The sequence below is a fragment of the Oryctolagus cuniculus genome, chromosome X (genome assembly GCF_964237555.1).
Source record: "Oryctolagus cuniculus chromosome X, mOryCun1.1, whole genome shotgun sequence".
Classification (NCBI taxonomy): domain Eukaryota; kingdom Metazoa; phylum Chordata; class Mammalia; order Lagomorpha; family Leporidae; genus Oryctolagus; species Oryctolagus cuniculus.
In genome coordinates, this window is record NC_091453.1 from 40,332,968 (window position 1) to 40,360,476 (window position 27,509).

Here is a 27,509-nt window from a genome sequence, read left to right on the forward strand (position 1 = left end):
CCTCATCATATCTTGTGAAATACTCAGAGCAGACACTGGTTCCACTTGACACACCTATGTAACTCTCTTAAAGAGATGCTTGCTAGTATAGTAAAAGTGAAGCTGTGCCTACCGTATGACCTAGCAATTTTACACATTTGCATTAGAGAAATTTAGGAGACATGTGTAAGAATATTGTATAACAAAAACTAAAAAAATCCCCAAACTGACAATTATATAAAAAAACTATCTTTTGGTAATATATAAATATGTTGTTGTATAGCCACATAATGGAATGTTAACCACATAGAAATGTTGCAAAAATAATAAGTAAAAAACAGGATATAAAATGATCGACATGCACATCATATGGGTAAAAAATTCAAAGATATTTAAAAAACTACACACACATATATGATACTTATGAAATAAAAAATACAGCAGGAAGAATCAACTGTAGTTAAGAACAAAGAAAAAATGGGTAGGGATAAAAATAAGGTCTACAAATCTATCTTTAACATTTTATCTTCTGTGAAAAAATTGAGAAAACACCAACAATCAGGAAGTACTGGTTTGAGGTTTTGCTTCTTTAGGATCTTTAAATTGCTTTAAATCTTTTCCCCTCTCGTGACCTATTTCATACTCTAACAAAGGAGAAAGTGTAGAAGATAATCTCCAAGATTCACAAAGCTCTGATCTTTTATTGTTCTGTACTCACCAGGGTTCCTTGTTTGCCTATGTGTACAGCCCTCATTTCCATGTACCCTGTTAACAAACATCTATATATCTAATCAGTTAGTTGGCATTTCCCCTACTGGTACAGAATGTGACAGGGAAAGAGAGAAAACAAAAAGGTAACATATTAGTCAAAAGCTTTTTGTTTGTGACAGAAAATTAAAACAACATATTGGCTAACAATACTAAGAAAAAAGGGGAGAAATGGCCTAAAGCACCTTTAAATTCACAGATTCAAACGGAACAATCAGGAGGAAAGTTTTCTTTCTTGTTTGTGATTTGGTTTTCTATGGTAGTGCCTTCCTTTTCATTCATACCTTCTCCATACACTCTCAAAGGTGTCCGGTTACAGGTCCAAGTTTAAGCTGCTGTTAATGTGAACTTTAACTACCAATAGGAATAAAGTTCCTGAACATCAATTCCTCAAATTACGGTTCTAAAGTCTCTTATAATTCTTACAGTGGCACAGAAAAGCATGTTTTATAGCTATAATAACTGCAGATATTCAACTGGTTTCTGGCTTTTACACTTATTTCTCATCTGAATTTTATTTACAATAGTAACATTCATTCTCTGATTTATACCATCAAATTAAAAAAATTACTTTATCTATTTTAAAGGTAGAAAGACAAAGAGAATGAAAGAGAACAAACAGAGAAACAGAGATCTCCCATTTATTAGTTCACTCCCTAAATGCCTACAATAGTTTGTGTGGGCCATGCTAAAGCCAGGAGCCTGCAACTCCATCTGGATCCCCCACATGGAAAACAGGAACCCAAGCACTTCAGCCATAATCTACTGCCTCCCACAGTGTGCATTAGCATGAAGCTGGAATTGGGAGTGGAGCCAGGAATTGACACTCTGACATGGTATGCAGGCATCTCAAGTGGCATTTTAACTGCTAGGCCAAATATCTGCCTCTTTAATAGCTTTTTCCATACTTACACATCCAATTCACCTCACAAGTATTTATTTCCTCATGATGCAATTAGAATAGCATAAAAACCAATGAGGTGCATGGCACATGGCTGCCGCTTCTCACCATTACTTCCTTATGCCTTTAATTTTGTTTCAAGAATTGATATGTTCAAGGAGAAGAGAAACTGACTGATTTCTTTAATGTCTTCCAGGCAATAACTTGTAAAAGTGGAGCAAGAAGGCTCCCCACCATCTGTTGCTCTCCCCTTGGTTTGTTCAACTCAGTGACAGATGAGGAAAACTGTCATCTCAAGGCTGGCCAGGGATAGATGCTTGGCATCAAGAGGAACCTTGTTCTATTTGTGACATTTTCTTAGCTTAAATGAGCTTGCCCATAGATCACCCATGAGCATAGCTGAGCATCCTTAGGGCTACAAGTAACATATGGTGAAAATCTTTTACCTGGAGTGCATCCAGGTCAGACTTGAACTACAATTCCTGCTCATATTCATGGAGGGTGATGCACAACATTTAAGGTCTGATATCAGGAGTCCAAGACTGGAGTTTCAGCCCATTGCTGATTGGCTGCCTGAGAGATATATTACTTCTCCATTTCTTCTTGAGTGAAAAGAGAGGCAAGCTTCTGGCCTGCAATGGTGGTATTGTCTGAGAGAATGACCATTAAGATTTTTAATGTCACCTCAACTTTTTTCCTCTTCTGTTCTTCTGTGGACTGATAAGGCAAATCACTTTCTTCTTGTTTTAGGAGGAAATGACCCAGGGTCTGATTCACCTCTCTCAGCTAGCCAATTTGTCAAAAAACACTTCTTAATGTCTATCATGTGCTCAACAATGTCTAAGATATAGAGAGGGAATCAGACCACACAGCCATTGCATCTGAAGAGATGTCATTTGGGGGAGGAAGTGAGGAAGAAGCAGTAACTATTATAACAGAGGGATGGAAGCTATGTCAGTACAAAGGAAGGGGCAATTGGTGAAGCGAGGGTATTAAGGAAAAACTTCAGTGATGAAATTTTTAAATGAGTCCTGAAAAATTGAGCATGTTTTCACCTAGGACATGTAGTGGGAGGAGATGCATTCCAGACAGGAGAAACAAGTGCAAAAGCCAAGAGACTTGAAACAACTTGGACCATTGAGGTAAGTGGTCTGGAATGTAAGTAGCAGCAACTAGAAATATATAATTAAGGATCAGTAACTAGTAAAACTGAAAAAGGAGGAAGGATCCAGGTCATAACAAGCCTTGAATGACAGACAGAAGGGATGGTTTTCTTTCCAGGCAAAGTATGTATTATAGCCCAATTCTTCATGCAAAATTACAAGTTACATTTTTTTCCATTCTATGACACCATGCACTTTAAGAGGAATAATCAATTTCAGTGGAATACTGAACATGTTAAAATTCATTCCAATGTCCATCTTTCCTTGTCCAGGGTAATACTTTCAACATAATCAACCTTGGAATATTTGTTCTTTTCATGCCCTTTAGCTGGTGGTTCTCTTATGTACAGGTTATTTACATTTTAGTGAGTTAGTAAGTTAAGCAGAAGGAAGATGGAAAGATGGGACAAGAGAATAGGATTAGAGGCTGGTGTTGTGCCACATCAAGTTAAGCCATTGCCTGTGATGCTGGAATCCCATGTAGGTGCCGGTTCGAGTCCCATTGCTACACTTCTGATCTAGCTTACTGCTAATGTGCTTTAGAAGGCAGCGGAGGATGACCCAAATGCTTGAGCCCCTAGCAGCTATGTGGGAGACTTGAATGGAGTTCCAGAATCCTAGTTTTATCATGGCTCAGGCCCAGTTGTTGTGCCTTATTTAAGGAGTGAACTAGCAGATAGAATATCTATCTGTCTCTCCCTTCTCTCTCTGTTAATGCTGCCTTTCAAATAAATAAAATACTTTTTTTTAAAAAAAGAAGGTTAGGATTAGAAAACTATGGGGCTTTTTACCTTTACTGTTCCTCAATTTTCTCTTACATACAGAATGGACTCTCATAAGAAACAGTCACAGTCGCACACAGAGGAATCAAAAGCATCACAAGAATCTTGTCTTGAGTGGTTCTGGAAAAGAGTGACCATGAGCCATTTGAATTATTGTGTGAGTGACTGAATCTGACATTGTGTGTACAATGATTTATCTACTAGTGTTCATGGATGGGAGATCCCATAGTCAAGGAATATTTCCATGGGAATCAAAAACAGCAAATAGAGGCCAATGCTGTGCTGTAGAAGATAAAGTTTCCACCCGGGGTGCCAGCATTCCATATGGGTGCTGGTTCAAAGTCCCAGCTGCTCCACTTCTGATTTTGTTTTCTGCTAATAGCCTGGGAAAACAGAGGAACATGGCTCAAGTGCTTGTGTCCCTGCACTCTCTTGGGAGACCTAGAAGAAGCTCCTGGTTCCTGGCTTCAGATGGGTCCAGCTCTGCAGCAAATAGCAAATCAACACATATCCACGGAATGAATCAAATATTCATGGGAATTGATGTGTTCAGTAGATCTGGGTGGGTGGGGTGGACAAAGACTGCAAGATCAAGTACTATGCCTGATGGGCATGGGGAAGATTAAATAACTACTGACTCTGCTGAGGCCATGTGCACCAGAAATATTCTGTGTTCCATAACTAAATACTACTATGAAAAGCCATATCACTGAATGATAATGTCTAAGTAGTGCTTGGCTGTGCAAATGTAATATAAAAGACAGATATAATAGGGCCCTAGGTGAATTAAGGGCTCGCCTTTCACTGGCTCTGACTTCTTTCTTTGTGTTTAGTTAGATAAGTTTTGAGCTAGGCTTTTGGCAGTCCACTTCCCATCTCCCCACCCACCCCTGCCAGACTAAGGTATTCTTCTGTGATGTTCCATCCACCTCATTTGCTTTCTGCTGCTATGGGGTGGGGACAGAACATAAAAAATAAACCTCTTACCTTCTAGGTGTTTGATGTTAGTCTGATGCTCTCATTCATAACATTGGGGTGAGTTGAGGGAAACCACATTATCCCTCAAATCTTTCCAGAATTAGAAGTGTCTGAGGAAGGATTGACTTGAGGGTGCTCAGACCGGTGGACACATTATTTTTGATATAATGAAAAGAATGTCATGCATGGGTTCTTGGTGGCGGGCAGTTTATTCAAAGGAGCTGAAAAGCAAAAAAAGCATCTTGGAGGAGATAATATTTGAGATTGAATGTTAAGACTATGTCAGAAAGAGATTTAGGGGGAAAAGTGTGGCTAAGAAGGAAGGATTTCTAGGATACCACTCTTTGTTCACCTCTTACCCCACTGGGGATGATTTCGTAGTCTCGTTATTTCTGTCTCCTCTTCTTCCTGATATCTTTTTAAAAAATTATTTGTTTATTATATTTATTGGAGCGAGGGAAGGAAAAAGAGAGAGAAAGAAAAAGAAATTTTCCATCTGCTAGTTAATTTCTCAAATGTCTGTAACAGGGCCAGGCAAGGTTGAAGTCAGGAGCCAAAACCCCAGTCCTTGCATTCTACATGGATGACAGGAACTCATCTCCTTCAGTAATCACTGCTGTTTTCCAGGATGTGCATTAGCAGGAAGCTGGAATCGGGAGTGGAGCTGGAACTCGAACCCAGGCACTCTGGTGTGAGATGTGGGATATGGGTGTACCAAGTGGTGTATTTTAAAAATAATGTTTGTTTATTTTCATTTCAGAGAGAGATAGAGAAAGAGATCTTCCATCTGCTGGTTCAGTCCTCAAATGCCTGCAATAGCTGGGACCGGGCCAGGCAGAAGCCAGGATTCTGGAACTTGAGCTAGGTCTCTCAAGTGGTGGCAGGGTCCCAAGCTGCAGAAAACTGAATCAGAAGCACAGTGGCCAAGACTTTAATCAACACTCCAACATGAGTTGTGGGACATTATAAGTGTCAGCTTAACCTGCTGTACCACGATGCCCTCCTACAAGTGGTGTCTTAATCACTGTGTCAAATGCCCACCTCTGATCTCTTTCACTATGTCTCTATCCACGGTCATCTGCTCTTCTATATGTGCACCCACTCCTGAAGGTGATCTCATAGAGTTCCAAAATGTTATTTACATAAAGAAATCCCAAAATGTATGTATCTAGCTCAGTCAGACTTCTTCACTTAAGTATAACTCATCTATCCAATAATTGCTCAACAACTCCACTTGTATCCTAAAAATACCTTTACACTTAATTTGTCTGAAAATGAAATCCTGATTTCCTCTCTACACCCAGACTTCCACATCTTTGTCAAAAGCCACTCCATCTTTCCAGTTGTTTAATACAAAAATCTTGGAGCCATATATGACTTTTGTATTTCTCTTATATTCCATTTCTGTGAGAAAATCCTGTTAGCTATTCCTTGAAAATATATCCCAAATCCAAATAACTCTCACCACCTCCATTGTTACCACTCAGATATCATCTCGCACACTGGATACAATATCTCAACTAGTCCCTTGGCTTCCACACTTTTCCCACTATGGCCTATGTTCTGAAGAGCAGAGTTCCTTTAAAAATTAAGTTAGCTCAGTTCTCTGTTCAAAATATGCAATGGTTTTGTGAACATGGAGAGGCAACACCCAAGTTCTCCTTAAATGACAGACTCATTACCCTGCTTCAGCTGTCATACACACTAGGAATTGCTTTAGTTGCTTTGTCACCTTCCTTCCTGGGACATCTCACCTCCAGCAATTCATCATTCTAGGGATTTACAGGCTTGTCGATCTTGTTCCAATCCTTAAGTGCCATTCTAGCTCCAGAGCTTTCTGTGTTCATGGCTGATACTATCATTGAATCTTTTTGAGAACTTGATTTCTCCCTAGATGCTTCTGCTTTTTTCCCCCATTTCTTCCACAAGTACTGACCCCAAAGTGACTGCCTAATACAATTTATGCAGGATTAATTTTGTTTCAGGGTTTGTTTCCAGGAGAACTCAATCTGTGAAAGGCTCCCCATTTCATACTGAGTAAATGCCAAAATCCCCACAATGCTTTACATGGCCTTACGTAATTTGGCCTTTTATTTCTTCTATGACTTCTACTATGTTTCCCTCACCCATATGGCACCAGCCAAACCAGCCTCCTTACTGGTCTATGAACATGGCTACCTAAGGACATGTTCTTGAGTAGTTCTTCTAGATATATGATTGGCTAAATCTTTTCATTCATTTATTTACTCAATTGTTATTATTTCCATAAAATCCTCTTTAATCTTCCTGTTGAATATTGTACACTTCTTCCTTCTTGCTGTGCTCTAATTTTCCTTTTATGCATACAGTTATCATGTTTTTGACATCCCAAATAATATACTTATTTATTATAGTTATTATTTACTATAACCTCCCTTTGCTTGAATGTAAGTTACATGAGGCAGGCATCATGGACTGTTTTGTTAACATGAATCCCAAGTGCCTAGGTACAGTGTCTGGAACAAAGCAGGGGTTAAATAAATTTGTTGAACAAATGAATAAATAAGTGGATTTAACAGTAGAAACAAAGTGCATGTTGAGGGAGGGTGATGAGGAAGGGAGAATATGAACAAGTTGTGTAGAAGATGTCAGCTATGATTTACTTTGACTTGTCCCTTAGTGCTCCCGCTTCTTTCCCATTTCATCATGAAAATATTGCTAGAAAATAATGATGAGAGGATTACTTGGAATCAAGAGACCTAGGTTCATGTCCAGCAATCTTACTGACTCTGTGACTCTGGTTTCTTTTATTTATTTAAGCTTGATTTCCTCATTTGTAAAATGGAACTAGTAACACTTAGTTTCCAGTGTCTTATGAAGATTAAGATGTGATTGGTGCATAATAGGTGTTCAACAAATGCTATTGCTATGCCAACACCTTTAAGCAACAAGTGATATAAACAAAATGGAGCAAATGTGTATGCTTGACAATATAACCAGAAAAATAGGTACACACATTGATTGCATTATATATAGGCTTAAATTTTAACTCTATGCTATGTATCTACTTCGTGAATTTAGGGTAAGGAAGGAAATTTGACCCATTTCCATTTAATTAGTGAGCTCCTAGACCTTTCATTTATTGTCAAGATTCAAGATAATGATTAAAAACACTATCTTATGCTCTGTAATATTCTTTGACCTCTAAAAATACTAGAAAAACAACAGAGAGATGATGTTAGCTGTACCGAACAGCAGAAAAGAATCATGGGGTATAGGTCTCAGTGTAAATACATTACTAAACAGCTTGTCCGGAGGGGTTTGTTTAGGGAAATTCCAGGTCCTGGAAGGGAACTTCCAGATCTGAATATAACTACAACCTACACGTAATACACACCTCCTCCCCAAGATGAATTGAAGTTCACCTGGTCATCATAAATTCCTTAATGAATATGACATCATCAACCAACCAAAGGAAGGGTACAAGTAACGTTGATCAACCAGGAACTTGGAAACAAACTAAACATGCACCTTTTTTCAGCCACAATTATAAGAATCTTTAGCCCAGGACTGGCATACTGTGTAAAGCTGTCACTGTGATACCGGCATCCCAGATGGGCACCAGCTTGAGTCCTGGCTCCTATATAGCTCCCTATTAATGGTCTGAGAAGAGCAGCAGAAAATGGCCCAAGTCTTTGGGCCCCTGCCCCCCACGTGGGAGACCTGGATGGAGCTGCTAGCTCCTAGTTCAGCCATGGTCATTGTTGCTATTTGGAGAGTGAGCCGGCAGATGGCGGCACTTGCTCACCCTCTCTCTCTTTCTCTACCTCTGACTTTCAAAGGACTGTCTTACTTTCACTCAGTTATTTGCTCAAATATGCACTCAGTCCTTTCCCAGACAACCCCTAGCTAAAGTATCTCCCTTATTTCAATCAATCTCTGTTTCATTGCTCTGATTTGTTTACTTCATACAATTTGCCATCCTTCGAAATTATGTAGGTTATCTGTGTACATCTTTGTGGCCTTTGTCTCTCTTCCCCATAAGAATCTTAGCTTCTTGAGAGTATGAACAGTATCTGTCTCCTTCATCAGTACTTGCAAAATCCATAAAAAAGTAGTTGGAATAAACAGATGATTGAATTTCCAAAACAGAATAATACTCTGATCTTCTAACCACCCAGGAATACTATGAAAATTAATGAGTTCTCTGGGAAAGCAATATCTTTTTTTTATTTATTTATTTGACAGGTAGCGTTATAGACAGTGAGAGAGAGAGAGAGAGAGAGAGAGACAGAGAGAAAGGTCTTCCTTCCGTTGGTTCACTCCCCAAATGGGTGCTACGGACAGCGCTGCGCTGATCTGAAGCCAGGAGTCAGGTGCTTCTTTCTGGTCTCCCCATGCAGGTGCAGGGGCCCAAGCACTTGGGCAATCCTCTACTGCCTTCCCTGGCCACAAGAGAAAGCTGGACTGAAGAGGAGCACCCGGGACTGGAACCTGGCGCCCATATGGGATGCCGGCACCGCAGGCGGAGGATTAACCAAGTGAGCCACGGAGCCGGCCTGCAATCTCTTTTAACAGGAAAGGAAAGAGCCATGTAGACCCGAAGAATTATTTAAATAATTCTTTTCACATTTTAAAAACAGAATTTCTGGAACTATATTCAGTAGTTAAATGTCATTACTAAACATGTGGTTTAACCAAAATGACATGGGCTCTGCCCTCTTGGGAATTAATCTTTGTTAAGTACCTGTGCAGCATAATGCTATGTGCTAAGGATATAGTTTCTCATTTAGTTCTTTGTTGGACTTTTGTTGGGAGGTCCTTATTACTGATTCAATCTTCATCTTGGTTATTGGTCTATTTAGGTTTTCTATTCCCACTATCATAATGAAGAAATAGGCTTAGAAAGATTTAAGTGACTAGCCCAATATGGAACCTAGAATTAATGTTCAGTCAGTTGACATCATCATTTCTTTCTCCTATTTCATGTTGTCTAGAGATAATGTGGTCCTCAGATCTGCATTTCCTAGGTCAAGTTAAATGATATGATATTCCTTCATGGAAACAGGCATTTCCTAAAACACTGAGGGAAGAAAATATAATTTTAACTTTCACTGGTTTCCTAAAATTCTAGTTGAAAGACATGTGGATATTTTGGAACTTTACAAGATTAGAAAAGCCAAGTTCTTCACCCCAAACTAAGACTAGTGAGAACAAGGACAAAAGACTTGTAAGGAGTTAAGATAGGGGGCAAGCCTGATTTCTCTTACCATTCACCGTTTCCTAATCATTAGTGATGGTAAGAATCACCTAGACTGTCTGGTATAGCTTTCCCAGGTGCCTCTTCAGACAATTTGAAGATGGGGCTCAGAAATTTGTTTTAAAGAAGCACTACAGGTGAATCCTTGCTTCAGGTAAATTTAGGAAACAATGACTTTGGCTTTACTCAATTACCACCTACAAGTCAATGATTTTCAATGTGCGGTTCCTGGACCAACAGCAATCTCAGATGAGAAATTATTATAAATATGATAAGTTTTATAAATTCTTGGACCCTACTTTAGACCTATTAAATGAGAATCTGTATTGGTGTGCCCTCGAAATCTTTATTTTAACAAATTCTCCAGGTGATTATAGTATGTGCTAAAGTTTGAGGCCTACTGTACTGAATAAACTCTAGTCATGGACAACAACAGTAAAATACTGTTATTGGTCAAGATATGCCTCCAAGAGTGACCTTCCCAGAAAACAACAAGGCTCTGACTAGATGATTCAATCAACTTCCAGGATATGGAGTCTTTGTGTAACAGGGCATGATATTTGCTTTGGACCAGAAACTTCTGTGTATGGGTTCCTATTTCCTCCACTTTACAAATAGTTTTTATCAGATTTCTGTTTATCTCAACACTAGTTCAGATTTGGTATGTTGAGGTGAAGAACAGTTTATAATTTAAGAAAGACAGGCCAGAAAATGGATTCAAAGATGGACACATATCAACTAGAGGTCCTGAACTTAATGCTAAGTTCAGTAACTGGATACTTTAGGTTTTTTCTTTTTTGGGAATATAAACTCAACACATATATGTGTAGATATTTTAAAAATTGGATATGTGGCAAGAAAAGGTCCATGGATCGTAGGTACTCAAAGAAAGAAGGAATAATAGACATTTGGGACTGCTTCCCAAAAGCCCTTGGTTTTATCTAAAATACGTTTGGTACTAGGGAGATACACCCCAGGGTCCACAAATGGAACAATGACTTGAATAATCAGTGTATTTCATCCATGAAACTGCAGAGGTCCAGGTATGTGACCTTAGCCAGCTCAGAATACATCACTGGACAGAGATTATCTATCTTTTTCCGGGCTGGAATTGTTGCAGCTTAGAACTACTGGTATAGTTTAGTACCATAAGGAAAGGCAGGCTGAGAATGAAACTGACACACAGAGGAAGCAACCTAAAGAGTCACAGGCCCTATGCCTGAAACCCATCCATCTGACTTCCAGATTTTTCTTTTCCTTTTTTCAGTTATATGAATCAATTAATTTTGGTAACTGTTTAAACATGTTTGGGTTCCTGTTACATTGAGGAAAGTTTTCACAGAAACAGCAACTCAAAGCTATTGGCATAAATTTGCACAAAACAGATGTGAATTCAAGGTTAAATAGAAAAAAAATTGTTCATTTAATTTTTAGATTACTGTTTATATCATCTTAACTTTTCCCACAGTTTCAATGTAAAGTTGATTATTCCTTTAACTTCCCTCAATAAAAATATACTGGCCTCTTTAAAGGAGTTACTCCCACAAAATATATCATGTTAACATATATCTCATATTCTACTATTCAAAAAAATTTGGCTGGCCAAAATTGTGGGTTCGTAGGGTCATATAAATTTGCAATAATCTGGGTTAGGGCTTGAAGGTTTGAATTAGTCACACCTCCTTCCCTTCCAGATTCTGAACCAACTAAAAAATATACACAGGAATCAAATAGGGATTAAAATATCAGCTTTAATATGTTATTTAGTGAAAAAAAGCAAATATCAGAACGGCATGTATACTATGCCACCATTTGTGTTTTTTTTTAAACTGATACACACACATACTCACACACAATACGCTTGTAAATACATGGAATATCTTTGGAAGGATACAAAAGTAACTGGTAACAGTGGTTACCTTTGGAAATTAGGACTAGAAGACTGAGGCCAGGGTGGGAATTAGGAAAAGAGACTTATTCTTTACTGTATATCCTTTTGTATTGTTTGACTTTTACCACAAACCTACACTATTTGTTTTTAAAAACCAATTTATATATTAAAAATAATAAAAATAGATACTAGCTTCATTGTTGATAGAGCTAGATTGGAGAACACAGCTTGGACCTGAGGCTAAAGCGAACTTCTACCCCAAATCTAAAGACTTAGGGATTCCCTTCCTCAAGCAGAAAGTTAGGTCTACTGAGCAAACGTTTGCCCAGCCATGTACTGAAAGACTGAAGTTTTTCCCATACTTTGCTGTGAGGAATGAGTTGATGAGCCAAGAAGAGCCTAAGCTCCCTATCCTTTATAACCCTTTACTCAGTTTCATTAGATTTACTCCTCCCCCCATACCAAAATAAATATTAAGAGGTTATGGGCAGAAATTTTCTTCCAAATATTTTTGAGAGGTAAAATTCTTTTATTTTCTTGAGTCAGGAACATGGAGAGAGGCAGAGGATAGACTTCATCACACTTTTAGACATTTTTGTCCTTTTAAGCCACAGTAGTTAACACTTCAGGCTCTGGTCAACAAACAGGCATGTGGCTTGGCTGTCCCCTTCTAGGGAGAGACCAGAAACACCTTTCTTAGGAAAGTTCTGTTACCATCTGTGTAAAATTGGTGAGCAAGTCTAGTTAAGTCCTTCAGAGCCTCTGAAATGGGTCATCATAGGGCAGGAATTAAATTAACTCCAAGGTTACATTACACCCCCATCTAAAAATCCACTACTTTATCTCTAAAATTTACAATTATGTCTAGCCATACTACCTGACATAACTTACGAAAATTATAAAACGACCTCTGAAAACATCATTAAATAGTGCAGATAATACAATGTCAACAACGTAATGAAAATGCCTTAATTTGAACTCTACAATACCCTCCCCAACCATTAAATAAATGCTCCAAATTAAATTTCTATTAAAGTCCAAAGGAATTAGTGTCCAAATTTTTGCCTTTCTTAATGTCTTGTTTTTCTCATTTCAGCCATATAGATCTCACAAAGATGTCTGGATAAATATGAGTGGGAATCCTTCAGCAGCTGCAGCCTGGGCTGTCTTCCTCTTGATTGGGTGTAGTTCCTTCAGGACCTCAGGAGCTGAATTACTCTAACCCCACAATTGCATGTCACACATTTTCAGAGTCCAAAGAGTCAATAGGACAATAGATTATTAAGGTATCAACCTCCCATCCAAAAAAAAAAAAATGAGAAAGCACACTAATTCCCAGCCACTAGAACTGGTACCCCAAGCAAATTTATGTTCCAGGAATTAGGGCAATACAGACCCATATTGCTATTGTCAGTCAAATGTCATAGATGAGACTTAGTGCCACCAGAAAGAAGGAAAGTAGACAGAAAAACATGTGGGAAAAAGAATATCTTCTTGGTTTCATCCTCAGCATGATGCCAGGCTCTCTGTGCCAGTAGTCTGGACTCCATGACCTGTGAACTTAAACTAATTTGGAAGATATCTCCCAAGTGATTGATTGTACTGTCATAAGTACCAGCCCCAAATATGCATACGTTCAAGGTCTTATTAACTTTCTACTGTTAACAGAGTTTATGTCAGAACCCCAATGAGAAAGCACTGGCTTTGGCCCGGTACTCTTCTTCAAAACCTTACTAATTTTTCAAGCTTTTTTTTCTAGGTTTTTGTTAAATTTCACTTAATGCCATCAAGAATGGAAAATACAAAATCCCTTCCTTTGCTTAATTTTCTGTTGCCATAGTGTTCAGTCTTATCTGCATATGAGTTTCTTAGGGCCAACCAAGAAACAGAATAGAGTTGAAAAACAGAACACTTAAAAAAAACCTGTTAGATTTTTATCTACCAATGCCAGCACTTAAAACATCATTAGGCCTACAGATTATCTAACACTGAGTATGTTTCATAGTCCCATTGGGACACTAGGATAGATGAGTCTTCCCATCTATGCAAATAAGCAAATCCTGTTTTCAATCTTTCCTGCTTCTTGTAAATAACCTGTTCACCTCCTATGTTGTAACTCTGAAGTTTGCTAAGAATCAAAACTAAAACCTAATTAAAATTTTTGAAGAGTCTCTCTTGGACCAAGATAGAAATCTGTATCAGTCGGATTCCAGATTTTTGCTTTTTCAATTTGAGGATCTGGACATGCCTGTCACCCCTGGTTAAAACCAGCCTTTGCCCCAATGACTGAGGACTCTATCTGGGGCCAAGTTTAATGCTCCATGGGGCTAGCAAACCCCACTTGTGCTGAAGTCTGCCTATGCAGCTTGCATCTGTTAAAATCCACTCTATGTCTGTAGATATCTCTAGAACTATTACAGAAAAGAGAGCTCTTAATGCCTCTGAGCACCAAAATTCATCTCCACCAGAAATCTTGATCTCTCCACTTGGAATTTAGTCCTCAAGTGCTTGCCTTCATCAATTGTGTAAGGTTACTCAGCCTAGGTTTATATATTAAAATGCAAAGTGATTACTCTGATTCAGAAGCAGTTGAGTAATAATAGGTGTAAGTAGCAGAAAGGGAGCAAAATTCTAGCCATAGTTTTTAGTAAGTTAGAATTAAAAATGCAACTTGGGCAGGTGACCAAATTGGGCTTCCCACTCCTTTCCAAGTTAAGACTTTTGAAGCCATCTATGGGGAGATTTCAGATTGCAAATACTCTACCCAGCCAGTCACATAGGATATCTCAGGAAGCTTCACAATCCAATGAATGCAGAAGGTCCAAGTATCAAAAAGAGTGAGGTGAGAGGTGTTTAGGTTACCTTTAATCTATTAACATCACCCAAGATAAAAGTATGGGTCAATGGATGTTAGACCTCACCCTTAGTGAAATCATTTTCCTGTGGAGAGGAACCAATGAAAAGGCTGGAAAGAAGGGCAAAAAAGTTTCTTCCAAAACTTACTGAGCAAAAACGTGCAAAAAGGGAATTGGTTTTTACAAACTGGAAAGCAATGAAAACATTTTGTGTCTACAGATTTTACAGTTTCACATACTTAGCAAATTTCAAGATGATCTTTAAGATGTTTTTACCAAATCGTAGACATAGATATGGAAATCATCATCAAATTTGATGAAGTACACAGAGGGTTTTGCTTCCACTTGATGAATGACCATGCCCGTTCTCTTGGAACCATCCTCTTTGGCATATTCCACCTGTTTGCCTACTAGGCTGTCTACAACTTCTCCTGGCTCCCTCTCTGCTGGAGGAGAATCACTGGAATCTTGAAGAACGCGGAGGTCACCATCTTTATAATCATCTAAGAGCTGGTACATATATAATACAGGGTCTTTTTCATAAGTAATGTAAAACCATGAGCTCATTACAGGTGCCTGAGCTAAGACCATCCCCCTCCATTCATTTCTGGAACCTTCCTCTGTCTCAAAAATATGTTCCACTGCTTTGCCAATCATGATTTCTGCTAAGTGTGTGTCACTGATTCTAGATGATGCAACTCTATTGGGAAGGACTTCAAGTGATGACACTCTTTCATCTCTGTGAAGTTCCAATCCATAAACACAGTCAAATCCATCATATTTGATAAGATACAGAGAGGGATTTACAGGTACCTGATCCAGAACGGTTCCCTTCCACTGTGTTAAGGGTTCATCTCCATCTTTCCATCCATGCTGAATTCTGCAACCCACGATATTCCTTCGAGGCTGGGAGGTGAGTCTGCTCCTTTGCTTCTTTTGTGCAACCTTCTTCTTCATCACGGTAACAGATACACTGGCATGTTCTGCGCCTGTCCTGGATCTCTGCCCTGCAGTTGCCTTTCCAAATGGGGTCTTCATGCCTGCAAGCAGGAGTCACTAGGCAGACCGAAAAGGAAATTAAAAACAATAAATAAATTCAATGCATAACACAGTGAGCTTTTAGTCTTATTCAGAGTACCCTGTACACCCACACTTATTTTTCCCAAAAGCTATATGGCAAAGCTGAAAACCAAGGACGCTGGCTGTGTGCCTGGAGTACCCTTCCTCCCCAGCTCCTTCCCGCTGAGCTAGTGCAAGGGAGCTGTGACTTAGAAAGGAAGAAATGGGCATCCGACCATTCCCCCCGCCTTGTGTCCAACACTACTCTGGCCTGGGGGTGCGGATTGCCCACCGTCCCGGATTGAGAGGCTCACGTGCCCAAATCGGACACCTCGCCGCTGCCTCAGCTGTGAGCCTGTGGTGAAGGAGGATCAGCAGGCGACCAGTTGGATGCTTGCAAAAGCTGTGAGGCGACGACGCAAGGAATGAGTTTAGGAGGGCGGCGGGGCTTAGCGAAGAGGAGAGCGGTAGCGTCCCCAGCGCTCGCCTCCCGATCAGCGGCGGCGGCGGCCCCTCTTGCCACATCGGGGTTCCACCAGACGCAGTTACTGCAGCAGTCTCCTCCCTCTTCTCCGTAGCGCAGCTTCCTGCCAAAAGAGAGGCCTCTACTTCCTGCCAAACACTGAGCGGCACCCCCGCCCCCATCAAGCCACACCACACCTCCGGGCCCGGGATGTGCTCCTGGGCCCCTCCCAGTGCCACTGGTCTTGAGGAGCAGGATCCTGCACCGCCTAACCCCTGAGGAGAAGCTCCATGCATTTAGTGTCTCTGCCTCCTTTGCTTTCCATTTTCCAGGAATTCACCCTTTCGTTTCAGCGTGCCCTTATGGAGTTATTCTTTCTATGCAAAAACCTGCCTTTCCTGAGATTTTAAGGGAATTTGGAGGGATGAATGAAATATGCTGCTGTTTAGTGCTCAGACTGCCATCCTGATCCAATCTACTCAATTTTTTTTTGTCATGCCCAGACTTTACTTCTTTTCATCCGTGTTTTCCTTTTTCCTCAGTTGCAAGTGAATTACATGCACAAGTGAACACTGTAAAATTCAGAAAATTGGTACGAAGCAGTTCAACTAAGCCACCTCCCATCTCCTAGGGCTCATAGTGAAATACTAACACTCATTATTTCCTTTACTTTCTTTGAAAGAGAAACAAGGATACTTTTGCATATGCAATTTCATGCCCTGTGTTTTTCCATATAGATACAGTATTTGCTCAGGTTTTTAGATATGTTCTGAAAACATCCTTTGTATAAAATTCATCACAAGGATTTTAAAATAATTTCTTCGTTTCTGCCTAGCTTCAGACATTTAAAAATTTTCTATAAATTGTACTTGTAAATAAATTATTAATCTGTCCACTTGAACAAAATAACATCAATACCAAGTTTACAATAAAACAATTGTTATAATAATTATATTAAGGTCTTTAGGATATAGTTAGGTCATCAGGGTAGAGCCCCCATGTGCCCATACAATATGGAGTTCCCTCTCTCTCTCTCTCTCTCACACACACACACACACACACACACTCCCACTTCCTAACTCCCTCTCTCTTCTCCTTTTCTAAATATGAGGGTATGATAAGAAAAAAGCTAACTGCAATCAGAAAGAGGGGCTTTCCTAGGAACCAGATTGACCAGTATTTTGACCAGCCTTCAGAATTGTGAGAAAGAAATATCTGGCTGTTTACATCAACCAGTCTATGGTAATTTGTTATAGCAGCCCAAATGAAGATAGAATAAAATAGTAAAGAGCCAAAATAATTTGTTTTCTGTACACCAGCACTGAGCAATCCAAAACGGGAAATAAGTAAATATAGGTGATAAGGAAAATAAAATGTTTTCCTACTCTCATGCAGTCACTCAAAAAACTTTTGACACCAGATACATGGAGATTTTCCACACACACCAAGCAAGTAATTTTTCAACAGATATTAATTGGGTATCCTATCATTCAATTCAATTCTGACAGTATCTACCTGGAGACATGAATAAAAAGCAACTAGATTGGAAAGAAAGTTGTAAAGCTATGTCTATTTGTAGTTGACCTGGAGATAGTATCAGATCCCACAGGTAAAAGGCTCAGTGCCACAGACTGTCTCCCACTTCACATTAGCACTTCTGAAAGATCTGTTATAAATCAGGGTTGCAAGGACACCCTTCCTTGGTTCAATTAATTTGTTAGAACAGCTCGCAGAAGACTTTGCTTATATTTTTGCATTTATTATAAAGGATATTACAATGGATAGAGATGACTAGTCAAATTGAAAAGATGCACAGGAAAAAGTGTGGAAAGGGATTTGGAGTTTTTATGCCTTGTTCAGGATGCTAGCTTCCAAGGAACCTGCATGTATCTGGCTATCTAGAAACTCTCCAAATCCTATAGTTTTAGGGTTTTATGGACACTTCATTATGTAGATATGACTGCATCATTAGCTACTTGCAATCAATCCAACTTTCAGCCCCTCTCCTTCCCAATGCTGTTATCACGCCTTGCTATTTCTGGTGTCCAGATTTCATCCTGAGGCTATCTAAGGATCCCCAACCAGCATTTATCTCTTTAGCATCCAAAAAAACACTCAAGAAATTTCAATAGTTTTAAGAGATGTGCACCAGAAAAGGAGAATAAATATCAAATATATATTGCACAATATTACAGTAAATAGTCCCATTTACAATAGCATCAAAAATAACATAACTTAGAAAAACATTTAAATAAAACAGTTGAAATAATTGAAAGATGACAGATATTCAATATTCATGGGAAATTTCATATTTACGTCCTGAAAGACAGTATTGTTTAAAAGACAATTCTTCCCCAAGTTTATTCACAGATTCAATGTAACCTCTATGAAAATCCCAATGTTCTTTTTTTTTCAGGTAAGAAAAGGTCAATTCCTAAAATTCACATGAAACAAAACAATCTTTTAAAAGAACATTTTTCAGGAACTTACACTTCCCAATTTCAAACCTTACCACAAAGCTATAGGATTAAAAAATATGTGGTATTGGTATAGATGTATAGAGAGAAGTGACATAGAATTTAGAGCCCAGAAGTAAGTCCATATTTACAGTAAATTATTAATAAATGTGCTGAGACAGTTAAATGTGCCAAGAATTATCTTTTCAATAAAAAGTGCTATGATAACTAGATATCTATGGGAAAAATAATGCATTCAGTTATCATCACACAATATATAGTAAATAACTAAAACTGGGTCAAAGACATAAATATAGGACCTACAAACATAAATTTCTTATAAGAAAACATAGAGATATAGCTTCATAACCTTGGATTTGACAAATATTTCTTACATATTATTAGCAGAGATGGGTGGGATAGGTTTTTGTCTTGGTGAAAGAAAGAACTCAGAGATGAGATAGTGAGGAGTGGTAAGCAAGGTAACAAGGTTTAATGGATTAAGGCATCCATCAGAATGGATGGGCCTTCCCCAGATTGAATCTGAGAGAAAATACCCAGTCATTCAGGCTGGAGAAAGCAAAGTTACATGGTTTAATAGAGAGAATACACCTGACAGGCCAGATGGGAGGCTCAGAGACCTGAGATCTGAGCACACAGTTTGCATTCAGACTGGGGCTTATAAGGCAAAGGAGTCCAGTTATTTCTGCTGTTTCTCCTTCCCCTACCCCTGTTCTCCAGGACAAAGGAGTGTGAATTAGGTAACATGCCTCCCAAGATTCCATTACTCAGTGCTATTATCTCATTTAGTGGATATCTCACTTGGCACTGGGTAGAAGAGCTTTCCCTAGGGTGCCTTCATTGGAGAAAGACTGTGAAGGTTTTATTGCCCAGTGTTATCCAGCCAGGTAGCCCATTAGTGCTGAGCAGAGAGGATTCTCCTTGGTAGCTTTCCTTGTGGGAGAAAGCTGAGACCACCTGTAAAGTCATCCGGATATAGGCAGTACTTTGTAGTGTAAAATACTGGGCTGCTTCCAAGGTGTGTTTCTGAGGTTGTTACATTCTTCTCCAAAGAAACTTTTGTTTTCTTCAGGCCCCTCACACACATAGGCTATTTCTAACTTCCTATCTAAATATATGACAGCAAAACCACAGGTAACACACAACATAAATACATAAATTGGATAGAATCAAGAAAGTGAAAAGACAACCCAGAAAATCAGAGAAAATAGTTTCAAATCACATTCATCAAAAGATTCTCCTATGCAACATTTTATTTATTTATGATTCTTTGATAATCATAGATATTTTGAATTAATGCTTAAATGTTTGCTTTTGATATTTTGAATATAGTACACAGATACAATTCAAAGAATATAATGATCTTCCCTTCCTACTTCCTCCTTCCTTTATTTTTCCTTTCTTTCTTTCCTTCTTTCTTTCTTTCTTTTTCTAGTTTTTGAGATAACATTTTTAATTTACATTAAAGTCAATGGCTTAATGATCCATCAAATAAAGAACAACAACGAAAAAGTAAAAAGATCCTACTGTAGCAGGAATACAGGCAAGTGCTATAAACAGTCAAATGTAAAGATGACCATTTCACCCATATACAGTAAAATTTAAAATAATCATAGATAATTGAAACTATAGTAGTATAGCATTCTTAACCATTGGTTTGACAAAGGTATAAAACAAAGTTTGGTGAAATTATATTTGCATCATTACTGATGTACAAAGGCATTTCTTCCTTTTTTTTGTTCTTTTTTTACTTCTTTAATTTTAGCTCACACATATAAGGGAGCGTTAGGTAGGAAGTCAGATATGAGCTTATGTGTGTGTGACAAAGGCCTAAGAAGACATCTATGTCCAGCATATGCATCCCGATAACCTTCCAGGGGTAGCCCGGTATATACATCCTGCCCTGCCCCTTCTACCCAATAACCTGCTAGATGGGGGTCCCCGCCCCTTCTGCCTGATAATTTTCCAGGTGCAGCCCAGTATCTTCATTTCAAATATCCTGCCCAGATCCCGACCTTCCAGGGTGTCCTGCTCATCCTTCCTCTAACCGGGGTGGTGCCTTCCAGGATTCCTCCTATCTGATAACTTCAGGGGGAAAACTCAGAAAGGAATTTTTAGTATTTACATCCAAAAAGTCCTTTGTTCCAGGAGGAGAAGATGTGCGAAGACAAAGACCCATCCCCTTAAAAACGCCCGGCCTCAACCAGACTGTGTACTCAGCCCTCTGCCTCTCTGCTGAGTTGCCCCCTTGACCTGCCCAGGTGTATTCTCTCCACTCAATCCTGTAACCTCGCTCTCCCCCGGTCTGAGCAACTGGGCACTCTCTCTCAGGTTCTGTCTGAGGAGGTGCCCATCTGTTCTTACAGATGTCCCTGCCCTAATAAACCTTGCTATTTGCTTTGCACTTACTCTCTTTCTCACGCCTGAATTCTTTCTTGCTTGAAGACAAGGACCCTGCCATTCTCCAGTAACAGGGGGAACATGTGGTATTTATCTTTCTGTGTCCAGCTTACTTCACTAAACATGATGTCCTCCAGTTGCATCCATTTTGCAACAAATGGCAGAATTTCATTATTTTTTAAAATGTTATTTAATTTATACATATTTCATGTATTTCATATATCCAGATTTAGGAAAATCATAATATTTTACACACAGCCCTCCCTCCAACTCATGCTCCAAGCCTTCGTCCTCCCTATCCCATTTCTACTGTTGATTTTTACCAAGATCTACTTTCAGTTTACTTAATGATCATAAAGTTAACTCTACACAAAGTATAAGTGTTCAAAAAATTGTATGAACAACAACAACAACAACAAACCACTGTCCTTCAAAAGAAGAGAGAAGGGGTATAAACAAACACTGAGGGGGGGCGGAGCCAAGATGGCGGAATAGTGAGGGCGTGCACCGATATTTAGTTTAATAAAAGTTTAGTTTAATAAAAGTTAGTTTAATAAAAGCGGAGTTACGGTAGCCTCAGAAAAAGGATCAGCAAAAAATTGCAGAGGAAACTCTTCCGGAGCTATTTGCTGTGACTCAAAGGACCTACTGGGAGAGCAGGGTCGCCCACCACGCGGAAGCCAAACCACGGGAGCTGCAGAGTCTGAGCGTCAGTGCGGGAAGGGGAGTCTATGTGACAAAGACACCAGCGGGGAGAGGAGAGACGCCCAGGGCTCCAAGTCCACACATCAGCGCTGGAAGCGGAGGTGAGCTCAGTAACCGGAGACATTGGCGGGGAAACGGCGGACAGAATTTTAGAGGGACGCGGGTTTGGAAGCAGGAAAGTCCAACAGACTACAGGAGAGAAGGAAAAATAAATAAATAAATAAATAAATAAATAAATAAATAAAAAGGTGGGGGCATACTGGTACAGACAAGTTCCACTCTCTGCCAACCTTGCAAAGGCAAGCAAGAGACAAAGAGCTGAGATATACATAATAAAAGGGGAGAGTTCAGTAGCCTAGGCAACCCAGTGGGAGTCCGCAGGAGAAACCAAGCCTGCATAGACTCTTTGGGTAGAAGCCAGCGAAGCTAAATACCATCCATTCTGCTCAGCCTTGCAGTATTACTTACCTCCTGAACAAAAAATAAAATAAAATAAAAAAATGAAAAAATAAACATTGGCCCAACTAACTAAAAAAAGAAGAGAAAAGACCCAAATCAATAAAATCAGAGATGAAAAAGGAAACATAACAACAGACACCACAGAAATAAAAAGAATCATCAGAAATTACTACAAGGACTTGTATGCCAGCAAACAGGGAAACCTATCAGAAATGGATAGATTCCTGGACACATGCAATCTACCTAAATTGAACCAGGAAGACATAGAAAACCTAAATAGACCCATAACTGAAACAGAAATTGAAACCGTAATAAAGGCCCTCCCAACAAAGAAAAGCCCAGGACCAGATGGATTCATTGCTGAATTCTACCAGACATTTAAAGAAGAACTAATTCCATTTCTTTTCAAACTATTAAGAACAATCAAAAAAGATGGAATCCCCCCAAATTCTTTCTATGAAACCAGCATCACCTTAATCCCTAAGCCAGAGAAAGATGCAGCACTGAAAGAAAATTATAGACCAATATCCCTGATGAACATAGACGCAAAAATCCTCAATAAAATTCTCGCCAATAGAATACAACAACACATCAGGAAAATCATCCACCCAGACCAAGTGGGATTTATCCCTGGTATGCAGGGATGGTTCAACATTCGCAAATCAATCAATGTGATTCACCACATTAACAGACTGCAGAAGAAAAACCATATGATTATCTCAATAGATGCAAAGAAAGCATTCGATAAAATTCAACACCGTTTCATGATGAAAACTCTAAGAAAATTGGGTATAGAAGGAACATTCCTCAATATAATCAAAGCAATTTATGAAAAGCCCACAGCCAGCATCCTATTCAATGGGGAAAAGTTGGAAGCATTTCCACTGAGATCTGGTACCAGACAGGGATGCCCACTCTCACCACTTCTGTTTAACATAGTTCTGGATGTTTTAGCCAGAGCCATCAGACAAGAAAAAGAAATTAAAGGAATACAAACTGAGAAGGAAGAAGTCAAAGTATCCCTCTTTGCACATGACATGATTCTTTATTTAGGGGATCCAAAGTACTCTACTAAGAGACTATTGGAACTCACAGAGGAGTTTGGCAAAGTGGCAGGATATAAAATCAATGCACAAAAATCAACAGCCTTTGTATACACAAGCAATGCCATGGCTAAGAAAGAACTGCTAAGATCAATCCCATTCACAATAGCTAGAAAAACAATCAAATACCTTGGAATAAACTTAACCAAGGACGTTAAAGATCTCTATGATGAGAATTAAAAATTCTTGAAGAAAGAAATAGAAGAGGATACCAAAAAATGGAAAAATCTTCCATGCTCATGGATTGGAAGAACCAACATCATCAAAATGTCCATTCTCCCAAAAGCAATATATAGATTCAATGCAATCCCAATCAAGATACCAAAGACATTCTTATCAGATCTGGAAAAAAATGATGCTGAAATTCATATGGAGGCGCAAGAGACCTCAAATAGCTAAAGCAATCTTGTCCAACAAAAACAAAGCCTTAGGCATCACAATGCCAGATTTCAGGACATACTACAGGGCAGTTGTAATCAAAACAGCATGGTACTGGTACAGAAACAGATGGATAGACCAATGGAAAAGAATAGAAACACCAGAAATCAACCCAAACATCTACAGCCAACTTATATTTGATCAAGGATCTAAAAACAATTCCTGGAGCAAGGACAGTCTATTCAGTAAATGGTGCTGGGAAAACTGGATTTCCACGTGCAGAAGCATGAAGCAAGACCCCTACCTTACACCTTACACAAAAATCCACTCAACATGGATTAAAGACCTAAATCTACGACCTGACACCATCAAGTTATTAGAGAACATTGGAGAAACCCTTCAAGATATTGGCACAGGCAAAGAATTTCTGGAAAAGATCCAGGAGGCACAGGCAGTCAAAGCCAAAATCAACTATTGGGATTGCATCAAATTGAGAAGTTTCTGCACTGCAAAAGAAACAGTCAGGAGAGTGAAGAGACAACCGACAGAATGGGAAAAAATATTTGCAAACTATGCAACAGATAAAGGGTTAATAACCAGAATCTACAAAGAGATCAAGAAACTCCACAAAAACAAAACCAACAACCCACTTAAGAGATGGGCCAAGGACCTCAATAGACATTTTTCATAAGAGGAAATCCAAATGGCCAACAGGCACATGAAAAAATGTTCAAGGCCACTAGCAATCAGGGAAATGCAAATCAAAACCACAATGAGGTTTCACCTCATCCCGGTTAGAATGGCTCACATACAGAAATCTAGCAACAAAAAGATGCAGGCGAGGATGTGGGGAAAAGGGACACTAACCCACTGTTGGTGGGAATGCAAACTGGTCAAGCCACTATGGAAGTCAGTCTGGAGATTCCTCAGAAACCTGAAGATAACCCTACCGTTCGACCCAGCCATCCCACTCCTTGGAATTTACCCAAAGGAATTTAAATTGGCAAACAAAAAAAGCGGTCTGCACCCTAATGTTTATCGTAGCACAATTCACAATAGCCAAGACCTGGAACCAACCTAAATGCCCATCAACAATAGACTGGATAAAGAAATTATGGGATATGTACTCTTTAGAATACTATACCGCAGTAAGAAACAACGAAATCCAGTCATTTGCAACAAAATGGAGGAATCTGGAACACATCATGCTGAGTGAAATAAGCCAGTCCCAAAGGGACAAATATCATATGTTCTCCCTGATTGGTGACAACTGAGTCAACTCCAAAAAGGAAACCTGTTGAAGTGAAATGGACACTATGGGAAACAGTGACTTGATCAGCATAGCCCTGACTGTTAATGAACAGCTTAATACATTATCCCTCTTAGTAGTTTTTTTGTCTGCTCTACTTAATATGACTGGTTTAATTCTGTAATTAATACACAGTTATTCTTAAGTGTTGAAATTTCACTGAAATGTGATCCCTGTTAAACATAAGAGTCGGAATAAGAGAGGGAAGAGATGTACAATTTGGGACATGCTCAGGCTGACTTGCCCCAAATGGTAGAGTTAGGAACATACCAGGGGACTCCAATTAAATCCCATCAAGGTGGCATGTACCAATGCCATCTCACTAGTCCAAGTGATTAACTTCAGTTCACAATTTATCATAATGAAAGGACTAAGAGTCAAAGGGAGTACATAAACAAGTCTAGTACCTGGTAATACTAACCGATAGAATAAATAAAGGGGAGAGTGATCCAACATGGGAAGCGAGATACTCAGCAGACTCATAGAATGGCGGATGTCCTAAACAGCACTCTGGCCTCAGAATCAGCCCTAAAGGCATTCGGATCTGGCTGAAAAGCCCATGAGAGTATTTCAGGCATGGAAAGCCAAGACACTCAGGCAAAAAAAAACAAAAAAAAAACAAAAAAAAAAAACAAAAAAAAAACAAAGCAAAACACAACAACAAACCACGTAAATGAAAGATCTCTGTGAGTGAGATCCCAGTGGAAAGAACAGGTCTTCAAAGAAGGAGGTATCTTTCTCTGAAGGGAGGAGAGAACCTCCACTTTGACTATGACCTTGTCTAAACAAAATAAGAGTCGGAGAACTCAGAGGGCTTCCATAGCCTTGGAAACTCATGACTGGAGCATGGGGAGATTACTGAGGCCATAAACAAGAGTGTCAATTTGTAAAGTCAACAACAGGAGTCACTGTGCACTTACTCCTCATGTAGGATCTCTGTCCTTAGTGTGCTGTACATTGAGACTTAATGCTATAACGAGTACTCAAACAGTATATTTCACTTTGTGTTTCTATGGGGGTGCAAACTGTTGAAATCTTTACTTAATGTATACTAAACTGATCTTCTGTAAAAAAAAAAGAAGGAGAAATTATCAATTCCCAACTTGACTCTCACTGGGATTAAACATGACAATAGGTCTGATTTGATTTCATCATCATTTAAAAAATCATCTATTATTTTTCACTTTATGTTTCTGTGTGGGAGCAAACTGTTGAAATCTTTACTTAATGTATGCTAAACTGATCTTCTGTAGATAAAGAGAATTGAAAATGAATCTTGATGTGAATGGAAGGGGAGAGGGAGTGGGAGAGGGGAGGGTTTTGGGTGGGAGGGACGTTATGGGGGGAAGCCATTGTAATCCATAAGCTGTACTTTGGAAATTTATATTCAGTAAATAAAAGTTAAAAAAAAGAAAAAAGAAAAAAAAAACAAACACTGAATTTCAAAATGTTCATTTCACTCCAATACATTACATTTTAGGTACTCTATTAGTTACCTCAGTTCATGGAAAACATATGGTATCTATCTTTTTGGGACTGGACTATTTCACTAAGCATAACACATTCCAGTTGTGTCCATTTTGTTGCAAAAGACAATATTTCATTTTTTTCCACAGGTGAGTAGTAATCTGTAGTGTGTGTGTGTATACACACTTTATCTAGTCACTAGTTGATGGACATCTGGATTGATTCCATATCTTTGCTATTGTGAATTGTGCTATAATGAACATGGAAGTACAGATATTTTTTTCATGTACTGCTCTCTTTTGGTTTGGGTAAAATCCGAGGAGTGTGTTGACTGAATCCTATGGTAGGTCTATATTCAGATTTCTGAGTTATCTCTATACTGTCTTCCACAGTGGTTGTACCAGTTTACATTCCCACCAGCAGTAAATCAGAGTATGTTCTCCCTCACATCCTCTCCTGCATTTGTTTGTTGATTTCTGTATGCTATCCATTCTAACTGGTATAAGGTGGAATCTTGTGGTTTTGATTTGCATTTCCCTGATGGCTAGTGAAGTGAGCATTTTTGCAAGTGTCTATTGGCCATTTGAATTTCCTCTCTTGAAAAATGCCTGTTTAAGTCCTTTGCTCATTTCTTTATTGAATTGTTTGCTTTGCTTTTGTTGAATTTCTTGAGCTCTTTATATATTCTGGATATTAGCCCTTTATCAGTTGTGTAGTTTGCAAATATTTTATCCCATTCTGTCAGTTTCTTCTTCATTTTGCTGAGTGTTTCTTTTGCAGTTCAGAAGCTTCTCATCTTGATGTTATATCATTTGTGAATTTTGTCTTTGATTGCCTGTGCTTCTGGTGTCTTTTCCAAGAAGTCTTTGCCTATGCGAATGTCTTGCAGAGTGTATCCAATGTTTTCTCCTAATGTGATGGTAAATCCAAGTCAGAATGCAAACTACATGCTCAGTCTCTCCCGAGATGCCTACCTGGCCTGTCAGGTGTATTCTCCCCATTGAAATTTTACCAGAGGGAAGGCCATGGAAGCCATGGGGTTCTTTTCTTCATGTAAGAAGGAATTCAGGCGTGAGAAAGAAAGCAGAGTGATATGGCTTTATTAGGGACAGGGCATCCTTCAGAATGGAAGG

The 27,509-nt window shown here is 39.1% G+C and overlaps 1 protein-coding gene across 4 annotated transcripts; it reads right to left on the reverse strand.

Moving 5' to 3' along the window:
* Positions 1 to 690: 690 nt before the first annotated feature.
* Positions 691 to 16,367, reverse strand: SPIN3 (spindlin family member 3). 4 transcript variants are annotated; one of them, XR_011385393.1, is made up of 5 exons: positions 15,930 to 16,367; positions 15,370 to 15,612; positions 4,581 to 4,792; positions 3,603 to 3,713; positions 691 to 793 (listed from the first exon to the last, which is right to left on the reverse strand). XR_011385393.1 is itself a non-coding variant. In XM_008272686.4 (2 exons), exon 2 carries the CDS (start codon positions 15,592 to 15,594, stop codon positions 14,818 to 14,820), a length of 777 nt encoding a protein of 258 aa, XP_008270908.1. In that variant the 5' UTR covers positions 15,595 to 15,612; positions 15,908 to 16,189; the 3' UTR covers positions 12,196 to 14,817. The 4 variants fall into 4 exon arrangements, 2 of the variants coding, with proteins under 2 accessions (XP_008270908.1, XP_051683689.1); XR_011385392.1 differs by lacking the exon at positions 691 to 793 and having other exon boundaries at positions 3,585 to 3,713; XM_008272686.4 differs by lacking the exons at positions 691 to 793; positions 3,603 to 3,713; positions 4,581 to 4,792 and having other exon boundaries at positions 12,196 to 15,612; positions 15,908 to 16,189.
* Positions 16,368 to 27,509: the final 11,142 nt, after the last annotated feature.